Below are 23,951 nucleotides of genomic sequence, written 5' to 3'. Positions count from 1 at the left end.
ACAGTGGAAGTGATTGTATTTTTTTTGCACTGTAATTTGACAAAAAAGTATATTTTTCCATTGCATAAGATGGTAGTGATTTTAAAACAACACAAGTAATGGATGAAAATGATTTTTATTTGATTATTTGTACATCCCACAAAACTTTAAAGCAACTATTTACAACACTCACCTTTACATTTATAAGCAACTTATTTAGAGCAAGAACTGTACATATTAAAATGCATGAAAGCTGTCTTGACTGTTACTGCTCAGTCACCAAATCAATAATTGTTACACAATGCAATGGGGATTTTTATAAAAGAGGTATGAAATATTATTGATCATTGGCTGTCAGAGTTTTAAGCTGTTTTTCTCCCTTTCCCCTGACTTATTCCAGTCCTCTGGGAAAGACAAGCACATGTAAACTGATATGGTGCTTTTTGTCAACGATACAAGAAAATACAAGTACAACTCAAGTCTTCCAGTAAATTGGAAAAACAGTCACGTTTCTTGGAGTCCAACTTACGCTAAGTTTTTGAGTCAAGCCGCTGCTCTGAGATTCCCGGTCCTCAGTAATTCTCTTGACAAGCGTATTATCTGTACAACGCAGCACACGTCTTCTTTTCTTTGAATATCTCCCGCTTGTTTGTGTACCTGTCTTCTACTTGTCACACGCTTTTTTGTGATTGCCTCCTAGTTTCTTTCTTCAGTCTTGTGTAAGCTATTTGTTACATTTCTCTTGTCATTCACTTTCTGAAAAGTTTGTCCCACTTCGACTTATCAGCTGTCCACTCTTTTGTCTCACTTCCCATCTCTGCACATCAAACCTGCCACACACTTCTTTATCTTTGCTTTTTACTCAGCTCTTTCTCACCTCAGAACTCAAATTGATGTCAGGCTTTTTTATTTTTTTTATTTTTGGACAACTGACACCTCTCATCCTTTTGGACTAGCAGTGCAGGATCTTGATGAAGGCTTTGCGAAATTCAATGTTGAAAGTGGTGTATATGACAGGGTTGACGGCACTGTTGAGGTATCCCAGCCAGGTAACGGCGCTGTACAGAGAGGGTGAGATGCAGCAGCTTCTGCAGTGGGCCTTCAGTACATGGGTCAGAAAGAAAGGCAGCCAGCAGATAATGAACACACCTTTGAAAGAAAGACAAGACGGGGGTTATGTCTTTGCGTGTCACAGAAATCATTCAAGGATGTAATTTATTAAATATCTTGTCTACTTGTACATTTGTAATTTGCACACCCTCATAAAACCACTGAGTCAGTAAATACACAGACAGAGGATATCATCTATCCCGGTTTCAGAGTCAGAACTGCCAAATCTCATAAATCACACAACAAATGAGCTTGGTGAGAAAAATACAATCAAGTCAGAAGTCATAAATAATAAAGGCCATAAAAACTGCTGCTGTGAATGTTCACATTCATCACTGAAATAAGGAAAACTTGCTCCAAATTTACATTTAAAATCGTTCATCTGGAGAAATCAAATTATTTTCAGTTATTCAGAATAGAGCCCTCGGGACACATTTCATCTAGATTTTTCTTCATTCTGCCAAAGGTGATTGCATTTCCTTTTGCGATACAGAACTGGCTCAAGGGAATTATTGTGCAGTAAACACCTACAGTCACCTTTTATGTATTAAAAAACATTTCATGATTGCTGGTTTTAATCCATATTTTTGGTTTAATTTTTATTTAGTCTTTTATTGCTCTCTGTATGCAATCTCAGCAAACTTGTGAAAATACCTAAATAAGATGAAGGCATCTGAGCAAATGTGATGATACATGGGACAAGCTACAATCAGCTAAGAGTACCCTCTCCCGTGGAGCCATCTCAGGAGACAGACACCTCTGCTTTTAAAGATAAGACAAGAAACTTTCCCTTTTCATAAAGTTTATAGTTAAAGCTGGATTAAATATCCATGAACGTTCCTTTAGTTATGCTGCTATAGGTTTAGACTGCTGCGGGACTTAATGTGATGCATGAGCACTTCTTCCACTCTCACCTCTTTTCACTCTCCACAAGTTTATATACCAGCACACACACATAGACCAAAAAAAGACAACAAACATACAACAGGACAAAGCATGGAGACAAAGAACAAAGAAATATCATTAATCAATGTCATCATATTTTTGTCTAATCACTCTCATGTTTTGTGTTTTGTCCTGTTTCTCTGTGTTTTACGTTTTCTCTTCTCATTAACCTCTGTCGCTTGATTGATGCAGTACTGAATACCTTATAGTACACATCGACGCTATATAAATAAGCCTTAATTAAATTAAATTAAATTAACTTTGTTCTGTGCCTTCACTAGATATAGAAGGATATCTTGAAAAACAATGTCGTAGAGACTTAGGAATGGTCTGGCTTTCAGGTAGAAAGAGTTTGTGAATGCACCAGTGCACAGTGTGATAAACTACAAGTGAAGATTGAGCATGCACACATGGTGCAGAGAACACCTCATTAATAAGTCTGCATTTCCCACTGCTTACCGAGCACAATAGCAAGCATCTGAGTCGCCTTTCTCTCCTTCTGCTGTGACAGCCTCCCTCTCACCCTTTCCTTGGTGATGCCCCATTTCTCTTTGCCTGCACTGCGCTCCCTCCATCCCTCACGGCCCCTCATGCCATCCTCAAGGGTGGGAGGACGAGGTGTCAGAGCCGATCGTGTCACGGTTGAGGGGAGAACAGGAGCAGGTCCAACCGAGATGGACAGGGAGATCCGGGGTCGTCCAGATTTCGAAGAGGCCTGAGGAGGAGGCGGAGGAGCCAGACCTTGCTCATTCTGTGGCAGGAAATGACCTGGCTCCACTTCAAGAGGGTGAACCACCGCCTCTTTAACCAGGCTCTGTGTGAGAATTACATAAAAATGACAATAAAAAGAGAATCCGTTTGGACTGAGTGCTGGCTTAAGTTATGACCCTCACCACTTTCTTGCGCTGTGGGGTTGCAGAGGCAGGTCTCAGGATCAGGGTGCACAGCTTCACATCTTCTGGTTGTGTACACTTATTCTGAAATGGAAGAATGCCGTGTATACTGAAAAGAAAAGATAATGCAAAAAAGAACTGGAAACTGATATCTCACAGTAAAATATATTTGCTGGTAGGACAAGAATCTAGTGTCATCTTATGGAAATTACACTGTGCATGAGATGAAGTGTGTGTATCTGAAGTTACAAAAGTGTTTTTCAAATATGATGAAGACTGTTGTTGACTTCATCTAAACGTTCTATCTCGTTACAATTGCAAAATGGCTGGAAGAAAACTCAAACTTGACTCAAGCTTGATAAACATTAGTTTGGTATGAAATCTACCTTCCTGTGTCGGTGGCCTTCTGCTTCAGCCGCACCTTGCGCAAGCAAACCGTGTCTGCGTGGCGGGGCAGTGCGTCTGCCGCGTTTGCGCAGCACCAGGCAGATCTGCGCGTACACCAGCAATGTTACAATGAAGGGAACGTAGAAGGAGGCCACAGATGAGTACACCACAAATGCCGGGTCTGCAAAGCTGCACGTGGTGCCTTCACGATTAGCTAATGCGCAGCAGAAAAAAAGAAAAAGGGGCAAAGAATGGATATAGTACAGAAGCCTTTAGGGATAATTGCAAGATTTATCTGTCTATGCGTAAAGTACAAAGACAAAAGGCAAGAGAGGTTAACCTAGGATTTAAACTGGTGCAGAATTTAACTATTATCAGAGCAATTATAAAGACACGTGAGATGGCACTCAAGTTATCCTAAATAGGAATCTGTGGCTCTGCTACCCTAAAAACTGATGAACAGTCCATCTTAGAAACATGAATCAGTTCTGTTGCACTGATGCACAGTTGAGGTTGGCGGTGGGCAAATCTACTCTATGATAATCATAGTAAAGATGTATGGAAGAGTACAACATATTCAATTATTCTGTATTAAAGGTGCTGTTAACTTTGGTCATCTGTTTCAGCTATAATAACCATCAGTTGAATTTACCATTAAACTCATTCATTTCTTCTTGATCTTGAAACTTTTTGGAGCGCTTTAAGAACACCATGTTAAAAATGTTAACTCATGAAGTAAAATGCTGTTTTCATTGGAGTTTCATCAAACCTACATTTGCAAATGGCCTGTATTTGTATAGCGCTTTTACTAGTCCCGCCTAGGGACCCCAAAGCACTTTACACACCCAGTCATCCACCCATTCACACACTGGTGGAGGCAAGCTACAGTTGTAGCCACAGCTGCCCTGGGGCAGACTGACAGAAGCGAGGCTGCCATGTCGCGCCACTTCTGGCCAACACCAGTAGGTGAAGTGTCTTGCCCAAGGACACAACAACCGAGACTGTCCGAGCTGGGGCTCGAACCGGCAACCTTCCGATTACAAGGCGAACTCCCAACTCATGAGCCATGGGTCGCTTTGCAAGCCACCAATGATGCAATGTATCCTTTACATTCAAACGCTGGCACTGGAACTGAATGAAAAGCAATGCACAGAGCACCTTTCAAATGCCATGCTGTAATCTACGAGCAACACATTTCTGGGGAGAGAGAATATTTTTCACAGTTTGACTTACATCATTTGGTATCTTGCTGCATTTGGACCCACAACTGAGGCTGCCGGATGCCTCTTGCTCACCCTCGCATTACTCTATGTTTCCCCACTTATTCTCAAGTGGCCGCCTTTGAGTTCAGTGTGAGTGCTTTGAAAGCTGAAGTCCTTCATCACCAACTCGTGCTCACTGCAGAGTCAAATGGACTAGACAGCACCAATTCCCAGTGTTTATAGATAAGGAGGTGGGGGTCTGCCTGTACCTAGAGGTGGAGCTGGACTATGCTTCTCTACCTCATAGCTCTCCAATAAGGTTAGCTGCTGGGCACCTTCCCTACTGCTACTACTGTGAGACAATTTTAACCATTGATGATGCCAACATATTGAAATGTCACAGCATTATATTTTTAAAAGACGAATAATCAAATTTAAAGACAGTTTGGAAAGACTGTTTTTGTATTAAAAAAAAAAAAAGAAACAGTTCTATAATTTTAAAGAAAACAATTTACAGCTGAGCACTGAAAAAGTCAAAAAGTATCAGATGACCCTTTACCAGTGTTGTTCAGCCCAAACAGTAAAGGGCAGGAGATGGCAAAAGAAAGGAACCACACAACCGAAATCATCACCGCCACCCTTCTCCTGGAGCTGTATCTGGTGTTGTAGAGCAATGGCATTGCCACCGCTGTATATCTGCAACAATACATACACACAGACACATTAACGTGCCTCCTACACATTCACTTATGGTTGTGTCTTGACATGCACGTCAATGCAGAGGAAACAAATGCATTTCTGCACCTAATTGATGTCCTAGGACCTGGCGTCCACATATGTGGACATCACATTTTGGGTTGTGTAGACCAAAATATTAAATGTTGCTCCACAAGGGCCTGATATCCATTTACAAGGACATTATGCTGCCACTGTTCAATCAAAATTGAAAACAAATGCCCTCATATGTGGATTTCATTTTTGTCAGAAACAAAAATCAGGTAAAATATAAAAATCAGGCAATTCTTTGTTTTTACATTCATCAGGTCCCAAACAGCCCAAATAGCAAAGTTCAATTTTGGAACATGAAGCCTAAAGTAAAATACAAAATAATGACTCCACACTAGCTGCACAATCATTATCTAGATTTGTCCTATTTCTTGTTTTGCAGAATACACTGGATGACTTTGCATACAAAGTGCTCGAGTTAATTAAATCACAGCACTTTACCTCACCCCTGTGTCCTTGTAATGTGTCACTTTGGGGGCTTTAAGCCCTGACAGCTTTGCTACTGAATTATATATAAATTACTCTCTGTGGATTCAACAAAAACAATTTAGAGACTATCCTTAGATGCTATAACAAATTACACAAGACCAAAGTGGTGCAGTCTAAATGTGTTACTTTGTCAGAAGAATTAGGACCCAATTGCAGACTGTCTGCCCGCTGGGTGTCTGGCCACCTCTCGCCGGACCATTAAGAGAGCATCAGGTGAGGTGGAACACTTAATCAGGTTTTTTATATGGTTCCACTAAAGCAAATACTAATTAGGGTCGCAACTGTGAAAACCTGTCATTACAAGGTGGACAGATAGATGACTGCAGCAGAAAGAAGTTTTTATTTGGCTACTCAGTGACAGCTGGATGATGGCAATGCAGTTTTTAGTGGGGTTTGTATAGGTAATGTATGTATATGCATGCTCTTTGGTTAGCGTTTATTTGCGTAACCCAGCCAAAAAAAAATATAAAGGTCAAGATTAGGTGGAAGAAATACCATACTGATTTACTGTCATGTTATTTGGTTAAAAATGACTTATATAATTTCAAATAGTTTATAACAGAATAACTTGTTCTCCTGCTGAAAGGGAATTCTCAAGAGGAAGATAAATTGTTAGAATAGAAGTGAGGTGAGCTCAACAATAAGAGGAGACACAAAGAGAAAAGAGAACAAACAAGCAGTAAAGGTGATAATGTGAGAGTAATTTTTAGGCAAGCGTCCACCTGTCGATGCTGATGGCGCAGAGGTTGAGGATACTGGCTGTGCACATCATGACGTCCAGGGTGAGCAGGATGTCACAGTGGATGAGGCTGAATCGCCACTCTCCTACCACCTTCAACAAAGCAAATGAGTTTTACTCACTCATAACTCACTTTCATTTTTTTAACCTGGTATCACGTTTTGTACATTTTTATTCATGTGCAGCACATCAATATTAACCAGGCTGGTTCAAACTTTTGCTTCTTATTGGATAATTCAATATTTAATTTAAGTTTTAATAGTTTAATAAAGATCATTACTTCCTTTTGAAATTTAACTAAAAAGACTGTCAAAAAGAAAAAGACAAAGGATTTGTGTTTACCTAGTAAATAATGCAGAAATAAGTATTTTGCACTCTAACAGTGATTGCTGTGCACCAAAGGATTATTATTCTTGACTAAAACAGAGTAACAGTATTTATAATTATTAAATAATTAATCAGTGATATAATCAATAGCCAATCTGATATGTGACAAAGGTATGTGTTATTTAATAGCCAAAAATGCCAAAACACTTATTGATTCAATCTTTCTTTGAGTAGGTTATAATAAAATAAAGATAAGGAACCATGTAACATTACGTTGACTGATCTTGTAAATGTGAGTGGGTATTTTTGTGTTGTTTGAAGTTCAAAAAGAGGACCCAATATACAGAACACAGAGGCAGCACCTACACAAACAAAAAGATAACTTTAATTAAACTCAGGACAAACAAAGGGAGGTGGTAGGACAGAAAGTGCCCAGAGAACTGATGACAACTAAGACAAATTTCAGAATTAAAAAAAAAAAAAAAAAATCAAGCAGAATAACTAACAGAAGGAAAGAAAAAAATAGAATTAAAACAAAGGAAGCATAATAAGCAAAGATACACAAGGGAAGCTTTTCTCCCCTTTTGTTAATAAAACACAAAAGGCAAACAAAATGTGAGAAGACCTGACAGGTTATTCCAAAAGAATATGCGCATTATTAATAAGTCCTATTATTGTCTTGATTACCATACCAATCTTATCCATAATGTTGTTCTGTTAACTTCATACTAACAAAAATGTATTTGTATTGTTCATTTTCAACCAGCAGTCCACAAACCAAAGCTACTGAAATTACTATACAAAGCTGGACAAAAGAGCATATGTGAAATTCTGGAAGGCTGGTTATCAGTCGGCTCATATTCTTCAGCAGAAAACTAACTTTTCTGCTGATTATCTAATATATTACTGCTCTCATTTGCTTTGTGTTTGTTCGAAAAAGGCTGAAAACTACCGAACACTCTTATCCTCTTGATTTCCATTGCATCTTCTCTCTTTTTTCTGTCTTTCTTCTGAACCACAAAAAATTAAACAAGAAAAGAAGGGAAAACAAACACAAGTGCACACACCTCCAGGTAAACGCCCCAAGGCATGACCAGTGTGGCCAGCAGCAGGTCAGAAACAGCCAGTGAGACGATGAGGTAGTTGGTGGTGGTCTGCAGGGCACGTTCTCGAGACACCGCCACGCACACCAGCACATTACCAAACACCACGCAGAAGATCAGGAGGACTAACAGCACCGCATAGAAGTTGTATGGCGGAGAGTAGGGTGAAGCAGAGCTGGTGCAGTTGGTGGAAGTCAGCAAAGAGGAAGAGGATGTGGGGAAGGATATGGGGGAGTACGAGGGGTCATTGGTGACATAGACAGAGAAATTATGTTCAAGGGAAGAGAGAGGGAAGGAGGGAGAGGAGGTGTTGTCTAACTTGTTGGGTAAAGTCATCTTGCTCCAGTGAACATGGTCAGGCTGAAAATTAATGACACAAAAAAGCAGGAGAAACATAATTACTGTGGGGCCCTTCATGGCCCACTGTGCATTTGATTCTGTCTTTTAAAATAGATCCAAAGACGAGTGGCTACTTTTTCTGACAGGAAAGGAGAACGAAGGAACGCTTATTATTGGAACTTTGTCTTTGGTCTCACCTCAGACAGACAGCTTTGTAACCACACAAAGGGCACAGAGTAAAGGAAAAGCATTGGAAGTAACAATACTGCACACTCAGTTTTTTATGTTAGTTTTTAATTAGTTAGTTTTGACGCTCCCATTATTGCCTGGATTTCTTCCCGCTGCTGTCTGCAGGTGGTTATGGTGACAGTGATGACAGAGTTATGCTGCCAGAAAAGGTGCTACGCAATGTTTTCTTGTAAAAAGGAAAACTTATTTAGCTAATCATATTATTTATATCACAGACAATCAACTTCCACTTAACCCTATAATGCCCTTTGTATCATATATGATATATGAGTTTCTGAGACCTCTATCTCATCAACATGATCAACACTTGCCATACTTTCAAAATGTTATGGATAAAATTCTCCTTTTTTGTCTAAAATTAACATTGTTTTTAACAAAAAGTTGCCAAAAATGCCCAATGTATCAAATGTGATACAAAAAAATATATAATATATATGTAATAAAAATATATCATACGCAACATGATACAGCAAAAAGAAATTGTGGATTTTGTTATAAGGGTTAATAAACATCTAAATTCCAAAGAATTAGAATTTTCTGGCTGTTGATAGGTTGGGTCTTACAGGGTTAAAAATTATGCAAAGACAGTTTTAAAAATACTGCAAATCATTCTGGGTTTATGTCTGTATATGAATTAAGAAATCTGAGGCCCAAACTACAAAGCAGCATCTCTTTGTGTTTCTCTAATGGCTGTCAGTAATAAATATTAACTATGAGACCCAACTTTATTCCTTGATTTTCTTTCTCTTGGCAGCAAAAAATGTATTGTTCTGTAAGCATTAATATATGATCCTAAAACACAAACCCCACACTGTAATTGGTGATGTGATCAAATTTTTACCAAACCTATGTTTCAAATCTGTTTTTATATTCAATCTTTACTCTCAAACTCTTAAACAACAGGAAGTCTGCAGCTGCCAGAGCAAAAACTAAAACAGTCAGGAGCAGGTTACGGTCCGAGGGGGTTAAAAATCAGATGGAAGCCCCACCCCACGTTTTCACTAATTCTTTTATTTACAGCATGTTTTAAGTGTGATATAGATTCTCTGCTGGGGGTGTACCTTTTATATGTGTAGCTTCCTAAAACCACATGAAACACAAACTGTGCATTGCACTGTCAGAGGAATACGTTCAAATTAGTTTGATGCTGTAGAAACTGTATAAAATGTTAGTGTACTTCATTCTAATCTGCTGCTTGAACTCTTTTACACCACTAAACTGCAACCATTGGAACATAGGATAATGTCTCTGTGTTTTCTGTGGAAAAAGAGTAATATGATCCATGAATTCAGCTTTTAGATTGATTCGTTGCTGCCAACATGACACCTTTCATGTAAACGCATAGGAGAAATTAGACACGCACGAGTTAAAGCAAGCCATCTACTAATTGGAAGATCGATTGTTCAATTCCTGCCTGCTTCAGTGTGCATGCAGTATGCTTGTGCAAGATACTGAACCACAAGTTGCTCTCCAAACCATCCATCAGAGTATTTGCTAGAAAGCACTTAAGTGTAGGAAAAAAGTGCTTGTGTAAATGAGGTATTTTGTTTAAAGCCTTTTTAGTAGAGGAGAGTGCTATAGAAGAACTACTTACCACTTACATGTGTAATGTAATACTAACTGAACATCCTGATACTCACTGACCAGCATGCTTCTGAATTAATGACGAGACACACACACACTTCATATATAAACTATAATTGCACTGTGACAGCTTATAGCATTTATAAGCCGCATGGATGCTCATCACTGAGTCAGTATTCTGTTTGTTCTGACATGCCTTCCACCCATGAAAGATTTAACACAGTCAGTCATATTTGATCAATTATGTATGTATTATCAGTGTTCAATACACAAAGGTTTTACCTACATAACCTGTCCATAGCATAAAAAGAATTATTGATGTTAGGTCAGTGAGAGAAACACTAATCCACATGTGCAATGCATGCATCAGTGTGTTGGGTGAGCTGTGTGAAAACATTAGTTTATTAATTGCCTCGTTTTTGTTTGTATTTTTAGGATGCATTACTCACTGACTGCTCTCTATAAGCCATGCTCTCCCTTTGGCGATATTGATGCACAGTGGTACTGTAATCCACAACTAGTTGATGTAATTCAATTTGAAGGGTGAACTAAGAACGGTGCAATTCTTTTGACCAAAGGGCCATCAGGAGTAGGGTGTTTGTGCAAGCTGTCGCTCAAACCCAGTTTGTGGGCTGTACAGAATAATTCATGAGAAACTGCTCAGAAATAAAGTAATGCTCCATATTTTTGGGGGGAAGAAATGCGGATTGTTGTCAGCATACAGATGAAGTGCTGAGAAATTGATTTTTGCTGCACAAGTTTTGCATCATAATGTTACAATCTTTATGAGAAAAAAACCCTGTCAATTGGGTTTCATGTGAAGACTTTATTCTAATGTCACACTGAATCTGGTGGCAGGTTACGTTCTGTAAAAAGATGCAAATGACAAGCATGTTCTTTAGGAATCTTTGTTTTTAGGGGAATCATTAGACTCAGCACCCCAGTATCCTGAAATGACATGTAACACTCATTTGTGTGCCATCAAAAGAATTTATTGTTTGCTGAATGTGGTTTACAACCCAGTAGTGTCGACTGATGACGATCTTAATCATGAGCCGCACCCTAATCCTTACCATAAAATGACATCTGAGATCTCAAAACAATCAAAGAGCAAGATGCCCCAAGACAGAGCGCAAAACTAGGAAAAAAGCTATTTGCCAGTGACAGACTGCATGAGAAGATGAAGTCTTCAAACAATGCTGGGGCATATTTTGTCCCAAGCAACTGATTGTTTATTTTATTTTATTTTTTTCTTGAACTGAACTACAAAAGTTACATTGAACCTCGAATACTTTTAACACAAATTACTAAGAAAAAGATTTAACTTGCGAGGAATATTTCATGACTAATAATCTGATCACAACATAAACATTTCCCAGAAGCTTTATTCACAGAATTATCTCCTGTTTTTAAGCAAAGTAATTCCTGTCTTGCAATCCAAACACAAAGTGAGACCTTGGGCTAAAGATGCATCATAGTGTAAAGAATCAGCTATGTTCAGCTATGTTCAGCTATGTTCAGCTATGTTCAGCTATGTTCAGCTATGTTGTTTTAAGAGAGGGAGCACATCACATTGATAGCTGGGAAAAATAAAATGACATCTGAGATCTCAAAACATAGCCACGACTCATGAAACAGCAGGCTATTAGACACAGCAAATGAGTATAAATGAATTTTAAACCCATTTGAAACAGAAAGAGAACTTTTTCTGTTGTTTTTGTTGCAGAAAAAAATCTTAAAACCAATTCCAGAGGGAGTCTGTTGCAGAGAACAACCTTAGCTTTGTCATTTACTAAAACAGACAAATATTTAGCTTTAGACAAAAGAAGGAACGCAATACGCTCAATTAATGAAAACATTAGTAACAACACATCTCATCTAAACTAGCCTTTTCTTTGAAACATGCGATTAGTAGCCTGGTACTGATGTCTTTTTGCAGAGAGGAGACATGACATAGATATATAAGAACTTCTCTTCCCCTCGCTTACAAGTCTTTGGCTCTCTTCTGTTACACTCAAACACAGAGGCTGTACGACAGCATGCAAAAAGCTGCATGAAATATTTATCGGCAACAGGAAGTTGAAACGGACTACTGACTGGCAGCATCACAGTTTGAATTTTCTTGTTAGTCCATGAATGAATTAAGTGAGACTTTTACCACCTTAGCACCACCCGCTCCGTCATGTGCATCACATTGCAATTACTGACTGACTCTGACCTCTACTCTGCATTGTTAATCAACCCATATCCTAGACAAGTTCAACTGAACAAATCAATAGACAAACCACTGGCAACAGCATCTAAAGACATCTCATGTGATTGATTTCACAAGATACAATCAGAGATCTATATGGCAAATTTCCAACCCCCTTGACAATATGAATAGTATAAAAGGTGGGTTTGGTGAGTACATCTAAGCAACATTATCACCTTGAATTAAATTTCTGTCTTTTAGCCTTGATTTAGCCTAACTGGTGCAAGGGAGCCAGCCCAGCGCCAGTCCTACACAGCACATCACTAACCTTTTTAACCTGCACTAAACTTCTTAACACATATTTTATGCAAACACAAAATTACTATGATTCAGTTAGTTTTTCAAAACATTCCAAAAGAAACTTGATTCAGCAACAGATCATGCATAGATCTAAAATCTGGTTTAAAAACTCCAAAATGAATTAGCACATGACATAAGATTTTAAAATCCAGTTTATAAAATTGCAGTCCTTTCCTTTGAAAATAGTTTCATCTCCCTCCCCTGTCCTCTCTTTCTTACAATTTTCTGTATCACTCAGGGTTTCACAATAACATGTTTTTCCCACTCAGAATGTGCCTGCCACTTTAAAAAGGCACCTCTTCTGCCTATATACTGAAGTACCACAACCACAAGTTTATATCTGCATGATGTGCTCTATGTGTAAGCAGGCCATGGGATGTCATTATTTTCTTATTACTGAGTAACTATCTCCGTGCAGTCACTGGAAGCACATGAAAAATTCATTCATTCGACAGTATGTGTTAGCCTGCCTATCAGATTTTATTGCTCATTAACTGAAATTGTCAGATTGCTGTTCTGGATTGATCTGACCCACTGTAACCTCTGTATTTGTGTGTGTGTGTGTGTGTGTGTGTGTGTTGTGTTGTGTGTGTGTGTGTGTGTGTGTGTGTGTGTGTGTGTAGAATCAGCTGCAACATAAATTGCAATAAGATGATTGACAGATCATGGAAAAACTCTTTAGTTGCAATCTTCACTTTCTCACTAGAGAATCACCTGTTTGCAGTACAGATTCTTAGCCAATTTCCTTGACATCTTTACCTGTTTTTGAGCTCACTCTCTCAACACCAAACACTTAAAGCAAGAATATTTAATTAAAACATTTGTTCTTCAAAACTAAACAACTTTCCTGCAGTCATATTTGAGCAACTGTAAACCCAGCTCATCTCACCTCAGTCTCTTTCACAAATTAGTTTAAAAACATCAAAGAGCAAGATGCCCCAAGACAGAGTGCAAAACTAGGAAAAAAGCTATTTGCCAGTGACAGACTGCAGTGCTTATGTAAAGCTGCTGAAGCACTGCAATAATAAGAATGAGAAGATGAAGTCTTCAAACAATGCTGGGGCATATTTTGTCCCAAGCAACTGATTGTTTATTTTATTTTATTTTTTTCTTGAACTGAACTACAAAAGTTACATTGAACCTCGAATACTTTTAACACAAATTATCAAGAAAAAGATTTAACTTGCGAGGAATATTTCATGACTAACAATCTAATCACAACATAAACATTTCCCAGAAGCTTTAGTCACAGAATTATCTCCTGTTTTTAAGCAAAGTAATTCCTGTCTTGCAATCCAAACACAAAGTGAGACCTTGGGCTAAAGATGCATCATAGTGTAAAGAATCAGCTATGTTCAGCTATGTCGTTTTAAGAGAGGGAGCACATCACATTGATAGCTGGGAAAAATAATACCAAAATTTAAAATGTTGCACCTACTGCAACAGAGTGGTGAAAAAAATGTGCCTCAGAGCCTAAAATCATAATTAATGTGTGATTGATAAAAACATTGATGAAAACATGAAAACTCCATGTGACCATGACAGATTCTTCTATAAACCCAGATAATGGCCTTTCATTAACTCTAACATGCCTATTCACTCAAAAATGTATTTTCATGAAGATGTCTGGGCAAGACATACATATGTATTCATTCCGTATTTTTCCAATTTGTGATGATAAGAAGATGTAATTATAAGAACTGTTTATTTTTAATGAATATCTTTGTGTAAAAATCCCTATGAAGAACATTTATGTCCAAAAACACGCCTATCTAAGAAAAGCAACATAAAATTAACATTCAATAAAAGATTTATTTGAAATTAAACATTTTTATAAACTTCTGAAAAGATTATTTTTATTCATTATTTTATATTATTTATTTCATTGTTTGTGAATACCACTGATGTCTCAACCATTTTCTCATAAAACAGTCAACTTCTGCAATGTGAAACATAACAAGATATTAATTAAAATGTAAAAAATACAAGCAGGATACAAAAAGAGAGCCTTAGTGGTTAAAATTATGAATAAGTACGCCTATTTGGCTCTGTCTAGTACATGTTGTTTGACCTACTGCCAAACTAAAGTGATAAATTGGGCAGATTTCAGTGATTGGAATTAAAAGGCCGCCATTAATCAGTGCATTGGTTTTACTTCACATTACCGTGCAATCATGTCTGCTAGCATAAACTCTTTTTCACAGAGAAAAGCAAACCATGCATATATAAATACAGCAGCCTGGTTCCCTAAGGTTCCCACTTAGTACAAGCTCGACAACTTCTGGAAATGGATGTTTGTATAACTTGCATATTTATCATCTTGAATTGAAATGATAAAGTAACTTCTAAGCTTATCACTTTGTCCCAGTGGTGTATATTTTCTCTGATTCATTTTTATTTATGCTCACTGGCCACTTTATTTGTGCAGCAATTCAAGTCCTCGTCAACACAGCTATGTAATCAGCCAATCACATGGCAGCAACTCGATGCATTTAGATATAGAAGCAAAGTTAATACAACCGGCTGAAGTTCAAACTGAACACCCGAATGAGGAAGAAAGATGACTTTGAATGTGGAATGGGTTTTGGTCCCAGACTTTCTAGAGAACAATCTGAGAAGAGAAAATATACAATAAGGACAGCTCTCTGGGCAAAAAAATCCTTGTTGATAACAGAGGTGAGATGAGAATAGATTGCTTTGAGCTGAGAGGAAGATAACAGTAACTCAAATAACCAGTTGTTACAACCAAGGCAGCAGAAGAGCATTTAATCTTGAAGCCCCAGCATACTAAGTATTGTTTTTAGCCAGATCCATCTTCTGTTTCAAATAGGACAACATGCCTTGTCACAAAGCTCAAATCATCTCAAACTGGTTTCTTGAACATTACTATGGGTTCACTGTACTCAGATGGAAGATTCACATTATCGACGTGAAGCTGACAAATCTGCAGCAACTGTCTGATGCCATCATCTCAATATGGACCAAAATCTCCGAGGAATGTTTTAAACACCTTGTTGAATCCCTACCACAAAGGATTAAGGCCATTACTAGTTATGTGTGCTTCATAAAGTGTCCTGTGAGTGTATTTACTCACTATAAATGACAATTACAGCCAGAAAAGCATCCATCCTCTTCTCCTAATCAAATTCAGGGTTGCAACTGGGCTAGAGCATATCCCAGGGTGAGAGGAGCCATACACTGTACATATTACCAGTCTAACACAGAGAGATAAAGAGCCATTCACACCTACGGCCACTTTAGAATCAACAGTTAACCTTATGTGCACATCTTTGGACTGCTGGAGGAAACAAGAGTACCTGAAGAAACTCACACAGACACAGGGAGAACATCCAAACTCAACACAGCCACGAATCCTGGAATCAATCCCAGGATCATCTTGCTTTGAGGCAACAGTCCTAACCATTGCACCACCATGCACCCTATTTTTGACAAACACAGATGAGCAATGCCACAAAGCATTGAAAATGGAAATATAAAAAAAGTGAAAAAGTGTAGAAAAAGTGGAAGTTGGTTTGAAATCCTTTCCAGTTAATATTATTGTAGTGAAAGACGTCTTATTTGACTTACCTTAATACAATTAAGAGTATCACAACAAAAATTAAAGTTGTTTCCAGATAAAAAGTTAACAATGTGGTGGTTTTCAGATTTGTACCGCAGAAGTATCTAATCCTGATTTAAGAATTTGAGCGCATTTGTCAAACTGTAATGAGACAGTTATGTTCGTGCAAGAAGCAACAAAGTGAGACACCCCAGATGTTTCTTGCTAAAAACACAGAAGCCAAAAAACACTCAGCTGCGATTCAAGCAGCTGTTATGATGCAGCACCTTTGACAGTGTTGCTCATTAAAACCTTGATTTACTTTGTGCAGATTCACATCCATGATGTGTAAACTGAGTCTGAGCAACATGAAACCTCGCTCTCTCACATTCATAGAAGATTTTGTGAGAAAACATGGTTGCACTAAAAAGCAGAGTTATACATTTCAAATTCAGAAAGAAGCATCAAACAGACACAATGCGCTTGGAGATAAAAACGTGTGAGGCCACTACATGTAAAATAAAGCAAGAGCCAATTTAAAAAGGGAAATTAATTCAAAATCTGATTAATCTCTTTTTTATTAGTGAGCTTAATTTAGATTACTGTGGTGGTTTTTCAACTGTTTTATTATGAACTAAGACAAAGTAACCAGCTTCATCTCATCTGCCCCCAACCCAGACTCAGGCTCCACATTTGGGCCATGAGTGCTTCAATGGACCACATGTTTAAACATTCATGAGTTAAAATGCATAATTAAACATGGATGGAAACCTGTTTTCCCATATGGTGCGCTATAGGATGTAATGAGACTGATGTGAAAAGACATCAGTAAATTGATCCTGCAGGTTACATTTAGTTTAGTTTGACTCTAATTAACAGGGAAAAGTAAGCACAGGTAACAGATGTTTCTTTTTTTTTTTTTTTTTTTTAAATATTATGAACTAATGATACCCAATTGTTGCTGCAACAGTCAAGTTTGTTACTTTTTGTGGGCTATGTAATCAGATTCCAAGTAGCAGTTTTACTACATTATTTAATCAGCTCACTCTTTCAAAACCATGCTGAGTGATGCCCTTGTCGTCCCAACTCAGTAACATTCACAAGCCCTTTTCTATCTTATCTCCCTCTCCTCCTGCCCAATCTCCTGTTTCTCTTCCTCTGCTGGTTGCTCCTCTCTGGAGATGCTTGACAGGTCTATTACATTCTTGGCCTTGCCTGCCCCCAATTCAACGGCAAAAAAATACGCAAAGAAGAGAAAGAAAAAAAAAATATGCGTTCAAATTTTCTCTCAGCTTTGCTAAGGCTGTGAGTTAGCCTGCTATAAATCTTTTATTTCTTTCACTGAGAGGGAGGAACAAGTCCCAGCCACTGGGAATGGTACGGATGTTCAGCTGCAGTATAATCAGCTCTCTGCTGAGATGAGGCCAGTAAATATTCAGCGTCTTAACCCTACTTCAGCTCCCAATTACTCCCTGAACTCCCTTGCCTCCTTTTTTCATATGTTTTTAAGGAGCAGTTATTGACTTTTGGAAACAAATAAAACCACAGCATGGTCTATTTGTGTATTTTGTTACACAGTGGAGAAAAAAAAATCATCTTTAGTACTTAATTGAGCCACGAAAGAAAATTTATATATATATATATATATATATATATATATATATATATATATATATAGAGAGAGAGAGAGAGAGAGAGAGAGAGAGAGGTTTGATTTCGATTTGTTAGCTTGTTTAAGAAGGAAACTTTAACTCTAGTTAAAGAAGTCATTAGTATATTAGTGCTGCAATAAAGATTCACAGCCCCCTTATGGTAATATATGGTCAGTCAATAAGTAATAAGAATCTTGTGTGTGGTAGAAATACCAATAAATTGATTAGCAAGTGGGAGAAGGAATAATTTGCACCAATGTGGCACATGAGAGTGTTGCATGAGAAGATGTGATCCCCGGGTGACGCTCCACACCAAAAACAAACATCTTCTATTCAAGAAGCGATTTGACATCTTCTCCATCTTTTATTTAAAATGAGACACTGCAGCGTTTGGAAGCCACTTCTAAGCGACTGCTGAGGATAAACAGTTTCAGTGTGAACAGACTGATAACAGCATCCTCTCCATTTCATTAAGAGTCAAATTTGATTTGTCAAAGTGCCCATATGGCACAAACATTTAAAGTGTAGACATAACCAGGGTTTGCTCCTGTTTACACACTTAACCACCTGTCCCCTGTCAAATCTACAAATTTTCACCATTCTAAAATGCACATTTGAGGGAATACAGCATTACTGAAACACACCCTTCAGCTGTTGAGAGAACTCTAAACAAATATAATGCCACTTTGCAACCACTAGAGGGTATCCCAAATGAGAACTTCAGATTTACAGTAAGATCTGTTTCTGCAATTCATTTGGAGGCAAGTTGATTTTATTTCTGCAACACGCGAAGACTGAGGTAAAAAAACAAACAAACAAAAAAAACCTATAATAAATGAAAATATGGTAAAGTTGACAATCATGCTCAGACTCTCCAATAACAAACTAAGGTGAGTAAATAAATTCACAATTTCAAGCAACCTATAGAAGAATAGTGACAGGCTAAAATAACATTACAAACATCTTTTACCGACATATCTGAAAATACATCGGCAGAAAAAAAAAGAATGTAAACTATATAAAATGTACATACTGTGAATCATACAGCTACTGGAGTCTTTATAAGACTTTCTTTGACAGGACTATTATGGAACAGAGCGAATGAATATGTAGTTTTTGCAATCAGCATCATTATTATTATTATTATTTTAATAACGGAAACAGGAAAACTTCAGTGTATTTATGAAAAAAAAAATTAAAGCATTAAATGAGCAATAATACGAGACATACCTTTTGAGGCATGCCTTGACTTTATTTTGAATTCCGGGTAATAAGCACTTATACACTCCAAACACGTATTAACCCAAAATCCAAGCCGTGATTTTATTTCAAAAATAAAATGTCACCATGCCCCTGCTGGCGTTCATCCGCAAAACGAACTTGTCAATCTTGTATATTGGAACCAAGAAAAAGCATGAAAAATCACAGAAAAGCGTTGAAAGCATGGCAACAAGTTCCCCTTAAGACGCTGCCAGTCCTATCTGAACTGACAAAGGTTTCTATATTTAAAAGATTAAAAAAAAAGAAAAAAAAGAAAGAATAAATCTGCTTTTCAATTTGGTTTAAAGCGGTTACTTACCCTATGGTGCTTCAGGTGCTCACATTTAGCTTCGCTCTCCTCTCAGGAACAGCACTGGCGAGAAATTGGCTGTCCGTCCGCGGCATCCAATCAACAATTTACGGCAGACCTTCCCCTAGATTGACCTCAGTCGGTGGGCGTAAACACCATCAGGGGTAAAGTCCCCCTCCTCTGTCGGGTCAGTGCTGCGGGGGTCTGACAGGAGATGGAGGACGATGGAAACAGTTTGAGGAGAGAAGAAGACGAAGAGGAGAGGAGGGGGTCGTGTAGGTTTCACAGTTTCAGTTAAGAAATAAATCACAGAGCCAACTTGCGCTCACAGCGGACAGACTGTAATTCCATTGGTTCCGGTTGATATTAAGGGGCGGTGCAAAAACCAAATCGCGCCTAGTATTTATATTTCTGTTCTATCATTTTAACTGTGTGGTTTGCGCAATGTTGTTTTCTGCAATTGCTTATTTTAGTTTACAGCACAGGGTAATTTGATTAATAATGAATGCAGAGTAAGTTAAGTGCATAGTTTATTTATTTATTTTTTTAATTTATTATTATTTTTTCCATTAATTTATATTCACCCAGCCCTAAGAAAGAAAATGGTGAACACTACTGAACTAGAAATCAGGGCTATAATATTACTATCCAGTGTTGGGTGGCATTACCAGTGTTGGTTACCAGTGTTGGGTGGTGTGTTGTTATATTCCAAGCTCCTATTAAAAAGTAATTCATTCTATTTCAATTTTATTTTATTTATAAAGCGTCAATTCACAATATTTGCCGCATGGTGTGTATTATAGATTATAGGTTAAAGACCCTAAGATATTAGAAAGAGAAGAAAACCTCAACAATAAAATGCATTTGGAAGCATTTGGCAGCCATGGTGAAGATAAAACTAACTTTTAACAAGAAGAAACCTTCAGCAGAACCAGGCTGGTAAGAATAAGCTTGTTCATTTACCTCATGAGAAACAGCTTCAGCCAAACAAAAAGCTTCTCCTCAGCAGGCCTTGCAACCAGTGTAATGGAAATACTTGTAGGTACTTCTTCAAAATGTAAACCTCCTCAACAGCCGAGAGACATTTTTCATAACCTCAGCACAGAATGATGTGAATACACCCGTCCTCTCTGCCGTCACATTAGTTGACCTGACTGACACAATCATACCTTCCAGTAGTACTAAAGTCTATCTTTTCATATTGTATTTATTATTTATGTGTACCAAGGAGGCAGGGAGAGACAGAAATATTGCATTTTGTCTTTTGTCACAAGAAAAGAAATGTGGAAGCATATTTAACAGAACTCATCTGAAAATGTAACTAAAGCACAGATAACAGCATAATACCTGTTATAACAATAAAGTAATCTGAGTATTCAAATGCATTACTTTGGAACAGTGTTGAGTGTGCCACATTATACCAGTACTAATACTGTATTCAGATGGAGAATCAGATAAGATCATCATATCATATATATCATTTAAATATAAACTAATAACATCTTCAGCCAACAAAAACAAATAACTACGAACAGTAACTTCCTTGAGGTTGCCACGACACCAAAGTGACCAGTCTGTGACCAGTCTGACTGACTGGTCACTTTGTTCCAAAAGGTCACAGTTCCTGGGCCAATTCCCTAAAAAAGAAAAAAAAATGCCAGTAGAATCCCATAAAAAAGTGCCCAGTTTTAGAGCAGGACTAATTATGTTCGTTTTGTTTTAGCCTAATTATTATAGCTAATGTCTGCTTTTATTCTAAAAGGGGCGATCATGGCTCAAGAGTTTGGAGTTTGCCTTGTAATCGGAAGGTTGCTGGTTCGAGCCCCGGCTTGGACAGTCTCGGTCGTTGTGTCCTTGGGCAAGACACTTCACCCGTTTCCTACTGGTGGTGGTCAGAGGGCCCGGTGGCACCAGCGTCCAGCAGCCTCGCCTCTGTCAGTGCACCCCAGGGTGGCTACACTGTAACTTGCCATCACCTGTGTGTGGATGACTGGATGTGTAAAGCGCTTTGGGGTCCTTAGGGACTAGTAAAGCGCTATACAAATACCGGCCATTTACCATTACAAGTCCCAAAAAGCTAATTCTGTTTATCTGGATGTAGCATTTTCAGTGGGAAAACTCTACATCCAAAATCAACTTTTTGGGATTTCCAACCTGGATGATTGAGCATTAAGACATTTTATTGCAAGTGGGGTTTTTTTTCTTTTGTTTTTATGTTTTTATTAGTATTATTTACTCTTTAACTCTTTAGGCTTAAACTTATGCTTTATCACTGGACACAGAGTGAGAAGCAGTTTCCAATGCAGGCTGACAGAACTGACTGGAGTCAACTAAACTGGGTCTCTCTTCCGTGTTTGTGTTTTTATGAAGTTATCTGACAAATAGCAAAGCAGGCTTTGTTTTGAGTCGCAGAACAGCCTATCCAAGAAATCAGTGTTTTAGTTTTGGTAAGTACGGTATACTGCATACACAAATACTGCATGCATAAAATAACCCATTGCCTCGGATCTAATTTTCTTTTTTCAGGATCCTTTGAGTGCCGTGTCTCTTTCTTATAACATTTTTAATATGGTCAGTTCTCGGTTGCATAAAACCAAGACGGTGACTGATGAAACGCACTCAGCAAACCAATAAGTGACATCTGAATAGCAAACTGTGGGACTTACTGGAGGAAATTACTAACTTGTGCAGAAGAACTCAATACTTTATTCAGTCAGCTGCTTTTCATAAATATGCATAATAGTATTTATAGGATCAAGTAAAAAGGTTTCATTCACTTTTTTGACAAGTAAATGTTAATATGAAGCAATGAGTTGCCCTTTATGAATGCTGATGAAATTCTACTTTTCATTTATTGTGATGGATCACTTTTAATGATAGGTTTAAAAAAAAAATGCTCCAGAGATTTGGAGTCGAACAGAAATATTAGAGTCCATATTGCAAATCTGATTTAAAAGTGCCATGCAGGGGAAACTGCCACAGCTGTCATGATAAAAAGAAATCACAGTGGAACCGTCCTTCAAGCTGGTGAGTCTTACTATCCCTGCGAGCTGGGGGGAAAGAGGAAAACCTGAGTGGAAAAAAATCTATAATCAAAATATAAATGAGTTTTAACAAAAATGCAGAGCAGTTACCTAAAAGGATAAGTATATGGATCCATGAAGCAACACGTCAATGAATCTAATCATCAAGTCAAAGTCATAGTAGTACACTTATTCGGGTAATGTCAAGTGCAGTTTTGAAATGCTTGCACTTACATGAGTAACTTCATTTTATACTCACGGCTCTTTAAGGATTAAAATAAACACAGACACACCAGCAGCAACATTAAAGTGACAGATGAATGAATGCGTCACCAATTATAATAAACTAATATGCACTCACCGGCCACTTTGTTAGGTACATCTTTCTGCTTCTGGCTGGAGTCCTGTTTGTCTTCAGGGCTGCCTTAATTCATTGTGACGGAGATTCAATAAGGTGCTTGAAGCATTCGTCACAGACTTTGACCCATATTGACATGATAGCATCATACATTTGCTGCTGATTTGTTGGTGGCACATGCCAAAGGTGATCTACTGGATGGAAATCAGGTGACTGTGGAGGCCATTGCAGTACAATGAACTCATGTTCAAGAAACCAGTGTGGGGTGATCGGGGCATTGGGCCCTGCTGGAAGCAGCCATCAGAAGATCGGTACAGTGTGGTTATAAAGGGGTGGACATGGTCAGCAGCAATACTCAGGTAGGCTTTGGTGTTCAACTAATGTTCTGTTGGTACTAAGAGGCCTAAAGTATGCCAAGACAACATCTCTCACACCATTACACGACCAGCAGCATGAACTGGATCCACAAGGCAAGATGGATCCATGCTTTCACATTTTTTGACAGGAACCATTCCAATGTTGCAACAGAAATTATGACTCATCAGACCAGGCAATATTTTTTTGTTTTAGTTTCTCGGTGAGCCCTTGCAAATTGTAGCCTCAGCTTCTTGCAGGCTGACGGGAGTTGCTTCCAGTGTGGTGTGGTGAAGGTTAAACAGTCATATTTTCTCTTGTTCTACCCATTCTCTTTAAACCCTATAATGCCTAGAAATAGTCATGTGGTCGTCTCTGAAATACCCAGATCAGCCTATTTGGCACCAAAATCCACGCCACATGCAAACTGACCTAAATGACTTTTATTCTTTATTTAGATTGAACTCTGACAGTTCATCCTGACCTGATTAGATGTTTGTGCTAATGAGAAATTGAAATACAAAGTAACAGTACGTTTGGACTTTGTACTCTAACTTCCTCCAAAATGAGATGATGAGATGAGATAGCCTTTATTTGTCAGCTGCAGGTCTTTTGCCCACAACCGAGATGACAGACCTTGCCGACCGTACATACAATATACAAACATCACATTGGGGGAGACGGGTCAGGCCAGGTAGCGAGGAAAAAAACATTGAAATGTGTAACACAAAAGGATAATACAGGAATGC

At 38.1% G+C, this 23,951-nt stretch overlaps 1 protein-coding gene across 2 annotated transcripts; it reads right to left on the bottom strand.

Annotated features, from left to right (window-relative positions):
- Positions 1-298: 298 nt before the first annotated feature.
- drd2l (dopamine receptor D2 like) lies at positions 299-20,036 on the bottom strand. 2 transcript variants are annotated; one of them, XM_040030469.1, is made up of 8 exons: positions 19,477-20,036; positions 7,925-8,320; positions 6,514-6,623; positions 5,076-5,212; positions 3,314-3,528; positions 2,928-3,011; positions 2,494-2,848; positions 299-1,128 (listed from the first exon to the last, which is right to left on the bottom strand). In XM_040030469.1, the coding sequence occupies exons 2-8, from the start codon at positions 8,294-8,296 to the stop codon at positions 932-934; spliced, it is 1,470 nt and encodes a 489-aa protein (XP_039886403.1). In that variant the 5' UTR covers positions 8,297-8,320; positions 19,477-20,036; the 3' UTR covers positions 299-931. The 2 variants fall into 2 exon arrangements, with proteins under 2 accessions (XP_039886403.1, XP_039886402.1); XM_040030468.1 differs by lacking the exon at positions 19,477-20,036 and having other exon boundaries at positions 7,925-8,854.
- Positions 20,037-23,951: the final 3,915 nt, after the last annotated feature.

Source organism: Simochromis diagramma, unplaced genomic scaffold (genome assembly GCF_900408965.1).
Source record: "Simochromis diagramma unplaced genomic scaffold, fSimDia1.1 OVJJ01000361.1, whole genome shotgun sequence".
Taxonomy (NCBI): domain Eukaryota; kingdom Metazoa; phylum Chordata; class Actinopteri; order Cichliformes; family Cichlidae; genus Simochromis; species Simochromis diagramma.
The sequence above is the reverse complement of the archived record's forward strand: the minus strand, read 5'-3'. Positions and strand labels throughout refer to the sequence as shown.